Source organism: Caretta caretta, chromosome 3 (genome assembly GCF_965140235.1).
Source record: "Caretta caretta isolate rCarCar2 chromosome 3, rCarCar1.hap1, whole genome shotgun sequence".
Taxonomy (NCBI): Eukaryota; Metazoa; Chordata; order Testudines; family Cheloniidae; genus Caretta; species Caretta caretta.
Genome location: NC_134208.1, coordinates 18,670,721 through 18,679,995, shown reverse-complemented (window position 1 = coordinate 18,679,995; position 9,275 = coordinate 18,670,721). Strand labels below are relative to the sequence as shown.

The 9,275-nt window shown below is 42.7% G+C and overlaps 1 protein-coding gene across 7 annotated transcripts in view; it reads left to right on the top strand.

The window, feature by feature from the left end:
• Positions 1-2,065: 2,065 nt before the first annotated feature.
• MFSD2B (MFSD2 lysolipid transporter B, sphingolipid) overlaps positions 2,066-9,275 on the top strand; it is an 80,777-nt gene continuing 73,567 nt past the window's right edge. For 2 of the 7 annotated variants that reach the window (XM_075126383.1, XM_048845645.2), the window contains exon 1: positions 2,075-2,367. In XM_075126383.1, the coding sequence (XP_074982484.1) occupies positions 2,245-2,367 (123 nt within the window). In that variant the 5' untranslated portion in view covers positions 2,075-2,244. The other 5 variants (XM_048845643.2, XM_048845642.2, XM_048845635.2 and 2 more) reach the window with 5 other exon arrangements.

The following is a 9,275-nucleotide window of genomic DNA, read 5'->3' as shown; positions in this document are numbered from 1 at the left end:
ACTTGCCTTTTGCTTGGTTTAGCCTGTTTCTTAGAACAACATTTGGATTAAGGTTAACAAGTAAGAAACGCTGGTGGAGTGGTGTTATAAATCCAAAGGCATTTTAAGGGCTTGATCTAAAGCCCATTGAAAAAACTTCTTTGGCCTTCAATGGATTTTTGAACCAGACTCTAAATATGAAACTGCAATTGTAGCCTAAACTTGACTGGGTGAATGAAAAATAAATCATGCTGGACTGTCTAGGTAATTATTTGAAATGCCTAGTTCTTTAGATGAGGAAGTTTGCCCCTACAAGCATTTTTGGCAACATAGGTTGCAGAGGGGTTGAATAGCAAAAATTATTACTTAGTTTTCTGACTGTTCTGAAGCCAGGCAGCCCCTGTTTAGAGAATTCAATTAATTACAGTAGTTGAGCTGTTAATCAGTCTGGCCGGCATGTGCTGCACAGGTGGGCTGGTTTATAAATCTTTCTAGGGGGGAATAAGTCCCTATTTTATTAATTCTAAAAAAGAAGTGGTGAAAAAGTGAGTCTTAGGCTGCAACTGCAACCTGAAGTTCTTTCAAAATAACTAATCCACTCCACCTTTTGCTAATCAGTACATTTAGTTTCATGCCTAAAGCAGAAGGATTATTCCTTTGGCCCTAGGGGAGCAAAATTGGTTATAAGAAAATATGTTGTATAGAAACAAAATAAGTAACTCGAAAAGCACCCCCCACCCGAGGAGTAATAGCGCTGACAGGGAAAACACCCATGCCAAGTTTCAGCCTTCGGGGACTATTTTTGATGGTCTAGTTGCTGGAAAACAGGTGTGCTGACAGACATCTGCTGTGTTAGAGCTAACTAAAACGCCACCTTTGTAATTAACAATCGTGCCGTTGGATGTGCTGGTTATTTATAAAGGCACACCTTGCAGGCGTTTGTTCTTCTATCCACTCACAAGGTAGGTATGGATCTGGATCTTAAGTTATTTTAGGAATATGATCCTGAGAATTTTAAAACAAGAATAGAGCTATGCAGGTGGTCGCCTGCAGCCCAAGTATCATACTAACATAGAATAACCTCGAGTTAGTATTTGAAACTAAATTAATTTAAACTACACTTGGGGGGAAAAGTGGAACTGGGCATGGTTACTCTCCAATCCTTAGTTCAAGACCAATGTAACACTGGGTTCTGGCATGTCTGCGGCTGAGCTACAGTCACCAGCCAGGGGCCCGTTCTCTCAGAAAAGGGTCTTTCACGTGGGACGATTCTAAAACTTGTTACTTAAACAAAGAGGGGGCGGGAAGCGCCGGAGACGCACGAGATGAAATGGAAAGGCACGGTCGTGCAACCCTCACTTTGTCCTTTGTTGACAGCACTGGAGTCGGGAAAGGAGTTAGCATTTCACAGCTGTGGCCCCGTCCATGGGACTGGATAGGACATGCTGACGCTGTACAAGTCCGCTGCTCTATGCAATTTATCCAGCGCTGTGACGCCTCGTGCAAGGATCTTGCCTCGCTCCAGTAGAATAAAGTCTGACTTTTTGTTTTGTAAGTTGTTCGGAGAGAGGTCCCACCCCGTCCCCCCTCTCCCTCCCCAAAGGCGAAGAACAACACTGCGCCTGCTCCCCGTGTTGCTACCTGCCCTGACCTGCGCTAAGAGATGCAGCCTGGTGGGCATCTTACAGGGAAACAGGCTTCAGAGTAGCAGCCGTGTTAGTCTGTATTCGCAAAAAGAAAAGGAGTACTTGTGGCACCTTAGAGACTAACCAATTTATTTGAGCATGAGCTTTCGTGAGCTAAGCTTATGCTCAAAAAAACTGGTTACTCTCTAAGGTGCCCCTAGTCCTCCTTTTCTTTTTACAGGGAAACGACTCTGTGCATGGCAGGCAGGTGCAGGCGCCCTCCCCGCTCTGCCTCCTCTGATCACGGGCTCGGGGGTGCTTGGAGACCTTTGCGCTGGGGCCTTCCCGCGCCCGGAGCATGCTGGCGGGGCGGCGGGGGGGGCTCTGAGTGCACCCAGCGCCTGCACGCTGGGCCCGGGGTGACCCTGCAGGGAGTCTAGCGCTCCAGCCAGTGGCAGAGGAATAGCAGCGACCACGGAGGCTCCCCGGGGAACTGCGGCCCTTCGCGGCTTCTCCCGCGCCCCAGACGGCTGCGGAGGGGCGCCGAGCCGCTACGAGCTCGGCCCGGCCCCGCCCCCCAGCCTGACAGGTGCTGAAAAGCCCCGCGGCGGACTGCTTGGGGGGCGGCGGCGGCTGGGGCATGGCTGGTGCTGGAGGGGACACCCCGCAGCAGGGGGACGGGCCTGGGAAGGCAGCGCCGAAGGCCACCCTTCTGCCAGAGGAGCCGCCGCAGGAACAAGCGCTCGGGCGGTCCGCAGAGGAGGTGAGCGGCTGTGCCTGCCCGCCGGGTGCCCAGCGTCGCCCCCGGGGGCTGCTGGGCTCGCAGGGCTCTGACCTCTTTTGCTCCAGGCCCTTTCCCCCACCTGCGTCTGAACGAGCTCGCCAGGGATCTGCCTGAGCCTCTTCCGCGCAGTGTCCCAGAACTATTCCACGCGCTCCGGCTAGCGGAGTGCTCTTGCCGCAGCGCGGGCGGGCGGCCCCTGATGGTCTGAGATGCTTGAGTGGATTCCAGTGATCATCCTCTTTTGGTGGACTCCCACCCTGTGCAATGTGACCGAAAAACCTCAGATCCGCAATGAACGGTGACTTTCCAAACCTCCCCCCCCCACCATGTAATTTTATTACTTTCCCTAAATTCCTGCCCCTCCAAGAATAAACTTCTTGTGTGGCAGCTTCTGAGGCTGCACCTCCTTGGGGGAATCCGAAACACGAGACGAGGCTTTTATTGAAAACTTTGTCACCAAACAGAAAGCAGAATTGGAGTGGTTTCTATGTCCGAGATGTTATATCCACTTGGACTTGAGAGAACAGATAGATATGTATGTATTCTTTGCATGGATCATTTTTCCCCAAATGCTGGATGTTTGCAGTGTTGTAGCAGTGTTTGTCCCAGGATATGAGAGAGACAAGGTGAATGAGGTAATATCTTTTATTGGACCCACTTCTGTTGGTGAAAAGGATAGCTTTTAAGCTACACAGAGCTATTCTTCAGATATTTTCAAAGTGTTTCCACAGAAATTCTTCACTCTTATCCCTTAAAGTTGTGCTGTGCTCAGGATATCTTTTTTCAGGAGCAAAGTGCCCAGTGTATCTCACTGCTTGGTTATAGTTATGGAGGGAAATGGAGTAATTCTTCATCCATCTTCTTTGTGAGCAGATTTCCCCTGTAACAGAGCAAGAGACACAGACTGAAGGGTAGAATTTTGGGGGGAACCCGTTTACTATGTTGTTTGTAGCATATGACTGGAGAAGTGTGTGTTGAGAGATCTAACAATATTCCAGGAAGTATTTGTATCTTCCTAGAATGCAGTTTTCCAGGGAGGCAATAGCTATAAAAGAAGATGAATATTTCTGTTTAAATTGCTACATGTGTGCATTTGTCTATATAGATACGAGCATGTGCATTCAGTTTAAAAATGGGACTATTGTTCCATTAATGGTGTGAGAAAATTAAGTACACAAATTGGGAAATGCAGTTAAAACTGAAATATCAACCTTTCTACACAGAAGATTGCAGGGTTAAAATGTCATCATTAATATTTATCCAGTAATACATTATAAACTGGAATCTGATAGGCAGCACCATATACAGCTTTGTAATATGCCATATCCAGACTGAGAAAACAACTTTTTCCAAGGGAAAATATCAAAATGGAATAAACCATCCCTTTAATTTCTGCAAATTCATCTGCAGAGTTAAATACATGTTGAGAGACAGGGTGGGGGAGAACCATTATACTGGGAAAGTTTCTCATCATGTGTTGAATCAGATAAACCTTGACTTAAACTATCTTAAAGTCTCAGCTGCTGCTATCCCTTCCCATTCCTCTTAAACCACTATTGGTTTTGTTCTGGACCTGCTTGATAAAGAAGAGCTTGTGACAAAATGTGTGTTCACCCAGCCACAGTCCATCCAGCAACTGAAATGTTTTCTTCCAGTTGCACAGGATTGCTTTTGCTAGTTGTCTTCTGTACCCATGAACACTTCTTAATAGTATTCTATTCAGTTTCAGTTCATATTAGTGAAGGAAGTAAAATTCCCAAGAAAATGAGATATATGTATTCAGTTACAGGATTAAAGACTATTATATATTAGATTTCAGAGTAGCAGCCGTGTTAGTCTGTATTCGCAAAAAGAAAAGGAGTACTTGTGGCAAATCCGATGAAGTGAGCTGTAGCTCACGAAAGCTTATGCTCAAATAAATTTGTTAGTCTCTAAGGTGCCACAAGTACTCCTTTTCTTTTTATATATTAGAGAGACTTTCAAACTTACCTGAATTAAAAAACATCCACCATTGATCCACCATTCTACTTCAGAAGTGGAAGCGCTCATTTTCTGTTAAAACTTCTTGCTTTATCTTAGATTCATAGATCTCATGGCCAGAAAGGACCATTGTGATAATTTAGTCTGACCTGCTGTAAAAAACACAGGCCATAGAACTTCCCTAAAATACTTCCAAAGTGTATCTTTTAGAAAAAACATCCTATCTTCATATAACAATTGTCAGTTATGGGGAATCCACCATGACCCTTGGTAAATTGTTCCAATGGTTAATTATTCTCACTGTTAAAAATTTACTACTTATTTCCTGTTTGAATTTGCCTGGCTTCAACTTAGATACATGTGATTGTTTCATTATTGTACTTTATACAATTTTTAATTGTACTGTAGTAAGTGCAGGGTTTCAAAGTGGATCTGAAGATAATAAGGAAAGAGGCTCAATCTTTCTTGCCCTAGTCCTCTTCCCCCTGCTCCCATTTTTAAAAATAAATCTTCAGGCTGGAGCTTTCTCTCCCTTCGCCCTTCTTCCGAAACAATCTGTAGAAGCAACTTGAGACTTAAATAATTTTGTTCAAATACAACTTAAAAAATCTCTCAAAGCAAGCCAGACTTTCTTTCAATCCAGAGAAGCATGAATGAAGAATGAACTTAGTGAATGGCTAATTCTCCTGTTTAAAAACATTGGGTTTATGGACTATTATGGTTACTTGTATTACAGCTGTGCCTAAAGGCTCCATATTGAATTAGAGCCCTGTTGTGCTGAGCAGTGCACAAACTCATAGAAAGTGTTCCTCTTCTGAAGAGCCCAGAGTTTAGTTTTTGAGATAAGAAGCAATGAGTGGGTGGCATTTACAAACAGAAGGTGAGAAAGAGAAGGAAGGATGAGAGTAATGTTGATTTAAAATCATGCTTGCAAACCTTTGTAACAGAAGCTCATGTAGATCTGGATTGCAAGCGTGGCACCGTCTTATCATGTTGATTTGTGCCTTGGGTGTGAGCAGGCTCAGTGATGGTGAGGGGAAAGGGCCAAATCTAACCTGGGATTCTCTTGCAATATATGATCTGTGTTTAGCAATGCCAGAGTAATTAGAAAGCTCTTTGGGTGCAATTCATCGGAGCCTACCACTGATGTCACAGTCCAGTCTGGCAAAACAAATACAAGGAGAAATTGGGACTGCATGCCTCTGAGGTGGAGCGCAGTTTAAAATGCTGACAACAGAAAACTGAGACAAGGATAGCACTTAATTCCTGGAGACCAGTGGGTCACTGTGTTAGGCACCATATGACAAATAACTGAAACTTGTTCCCAGCCTGTTACATCTTGAAATCTAAGTTTAAGATGAGTCAATAGGTGGATATAATAGATAGGGGTCAGGCATAAGATAACAGTGAGACAGTTATCAATAGTGAAATAAGCAGTGGTCAAGCACCCAAGCTGTCTAATCACTGTCAAGTATTTGGCAGGTGGCCCAACATAGGTGAGTTTAAAGGAGGGTAATGAAGTGGCCTGGTGCATTTTTGCAGGGAGCTTCTTCTCTGCACACAGCCAGTATGGAAGAAAGTGTGAAAGTGCATGTTGAAAATTTTCAAATGGGCAATCAAGTGTGGAATCTTGCAGTTTATCCTTATATTTAAAAGGCAATGTTAAAAAAAAATCCAGCTTTCTGGATATCCTGTAAAGACCTACCACTCTAAGCCTTTCTACAAGAAAATGTCTAATACACTTCTTGTCCTTTATAAAAACAATGTATTTGTGCCATGGTAACATCTAGAGGTGTCAGCCAAGATCTGGAACCCATTGTGTGAGGCATTTGTACAAACCCAGAGTAAGACACAGTCCCTGCCTCTGTGAAATAGATAAGACACATAGGGTGGGAGAAAGGAAGAGTTATTGTTCCCATTTTAGAGTTAGGAGTACTGAGACTCAAAGATTAAGTGCTTTGCCTAAGGCCACTGAGGAAGTCTGGCAGAGTCCTACCCAAAAGACCATCCTTTGTCCCAGTGTAAATGCCGTGAGCTGTTCAATGTGGACATACAGTTTCAAACCTTTGCAGTGTTGAAGCATGTAGTAATGCACAACTGTATGTTCAAGTGTCGGGGCCAATTAAATCTCTAGTGAAAAATTAAACATAAAGGGGGGGGGATTTGCACCCCAAGTATGAGACTTTCAAAAGTGTTCATCTCAGCATGCTGCTCAGAACTCTTTTTCCCCTTAATATACAACACTCTTAAAACAAGAAGCCTCCTGTGGGGGAAGCAGTATCCTCACTGTACAGATGGGGAAAGTAAGGCACAGAGTGCATTAGAGCAATAGCTAGAATTTAGGAATTCCCAGCCATTTACTTTAACCACTAGATTCACTGCCTCCAACACCATAGCCCCACTTCTAAGGCTATGAGAGGCAACATAGTCTAGTTGAATGAGCACAGGAGTCAGAAGACCTGGTTCTAATCCCTGCTGAATCTTTGGCAAGTCATTTAACTTCTCTGCCTGTTTCCTCATCTGTCATGTGGCTTATTACTTGCAAGGACAGATGAGAATTGTTTGAGCAGAGCTTTAAACATGCAAAACTCCCTATAAGTGAGTGATATTGTACTGAATATAATTAGATTCCAGGAGCTCATTTTATTCAAGCAATGGCATACATAGCTATAGACAAAATTAGTCACAGGTGAAAGCCTCCATTAACTGCTGCTGAGACAAAAATGTTAACTTTGCTTGAAGGTGATCTGTAAGTATGCTACCCAAGCAGCCTGGCAGTTTCTAGAAGGGGAGTAGAATTTCAATGAGACTTCTGAATCAAAAAATGCAAAAGTATTGAGATCCTTAACTTTCTAGCCGTGAAGCTGACTGGAGAAATGAGAGTTGCTTACGGTCTATAAGTCTAATTTTTTTTATTTATTGCTAATTATTTCACAATGTAATATAATTATTCTAATTGCAAGTTCTTAAATATGAACTAGGGGGGACTGGAGCTTCTATATAATAATTTTGAATACGGTATGTCACCTAGTCAGTGAGGTGAAGTTACTGTACGGCAAAGTCTAATAACTCAATATAAGTCAATTAATGCATTGGTCTAGTTGAATAGAAAAACATGTAGGAAAGCAACACAATGGATCCTGACAAAGAGCCTCCCAAGAAATACTTAGTGGGAAATTACAGGATGATGGACTACTTCCAGACTCCAGCCCAGATTAACACAACTGTTTTGCCAGTGCTGTGAGCCGACAGTTCAGAGGGCTATAAACAATAAAAAGTGACTTAGTCTCTGGGCAAGGGGGGTGATGAAAAAGATTGAGCAGCTTTTAAAGGACACTCTCTCTGAAGCAGAGGGAAAGGAACTGTCTTTTAAGGGAACAGATTATGCCACCCAGATGCTAATGCTCTCTGTATGGGAGAGAAGGGAAAGTAGGAACCTTATACCTAACAGGATCCCCTGCTGAGGTAATCATGGTTAGCACATGGGGACTGCCGCTCAAGGCATGGTCGGAGAGTGGAAGAATCGTGTGATTCCACTCCGAGAGAGATGATAGCTTGGGGCCCAAGATGTGAAAGGTATATGTACTCAAAGAGACCCAGAGGGATCGGAGATGTAGTTAGACCAGTAGCTGTGATTTGTACATGGAGATCTTGCTCTTTATCTGTACAGCCATCTGACATCACTCAGAAACAAAGAACTTTCATAAAACTAATACACTTGTTTACCTATTTATATAGAATAGTTCAAAGGAGCAAGGCCAGATCTTGAAAGATTCTGTTGTCTATTAGTTCTTTATCAGTAAGTACTCTATCACCTAATTAAAAATAGCTGATACTGTACATTAAAAATGCTTTCAGAAATAGGTAATACATATCAGAATAATAAAGCATTTTATTGGCGCCTCATCATTTTATTATCTTAATCTGACTGCAATGGAAGAATGAGGGTATGTACATTCAATCCAGATATTTGGCCACAACCAAGGCAGACCTAGGATTAGCATTGGTATTGGAAGGAACTTGAAAAGAATCAACAATTTTTTAAAGAGGGATTGAATTTAACAATTAGAATTCTCAGAAATAGTTTTAGTCAGGGTCTTAGTATGTGGCCCCCATGGTGACTGACACTCTATACTAAGATTAGTATGTGGATATTTCCCACCTATGTTTTCAGCTAACACTAATACAGTAAATTAGAGCTTTTAGAAACATATTCCAATAATGTGCCATTTTCCCCTCTGAAAACGTTATCTTTCATCTATTAGACTCCTAACACTTTGTCTCTGAATTATTATTTTTCGTAATAGGGAACAATAACTTATTCTGTTTCTTGATTTTTCTGCCAGTTACTTTCAGTCTAATATGAATATTTTTTGCTTAGCACTTTTCATCCATACATCTCAAGGTGCTTCAACAAAGATGGACAAGTATCTTCAGGTAAAATTTTCAAAGTGCCTAAGTGATTTAGGAGCATAACTCCTACTGAAAAGCAATGGGGCTTAGGCTCTGAAGTCACTTAGATGCTTTTCAAAACTCTCCCCATTCTGCCTATTTTTTTAACTGATGGAGTAACTGAGGCATAGAGAAGTTAAGTAACTTGCCCAAGGTCACAGCACATCTCACAGTATAGGGAAAAATGCTGGAGGGGCCCTTAATGTCAAGCAGCTTGCTTTAATTTAAATAATAGTGAGAAGCAAGGGGGTCACAAGACAGAAGTCAGGTAGCCCCTAGAAGAAGTAAGGGGGCCCAGAGTCCTGCAAAACTTCCTGTAATTCAAAAACTGGACCCAGACCTTCTGAGTCTGTGTGCAGAGCCTTAACTGAAAGACCATCCCTCCTCTCTGAATATTGTCTAAGTAGAATAATATGAGAATATTTATTGATTTTTGTGGTCTGAAAGAATAGATA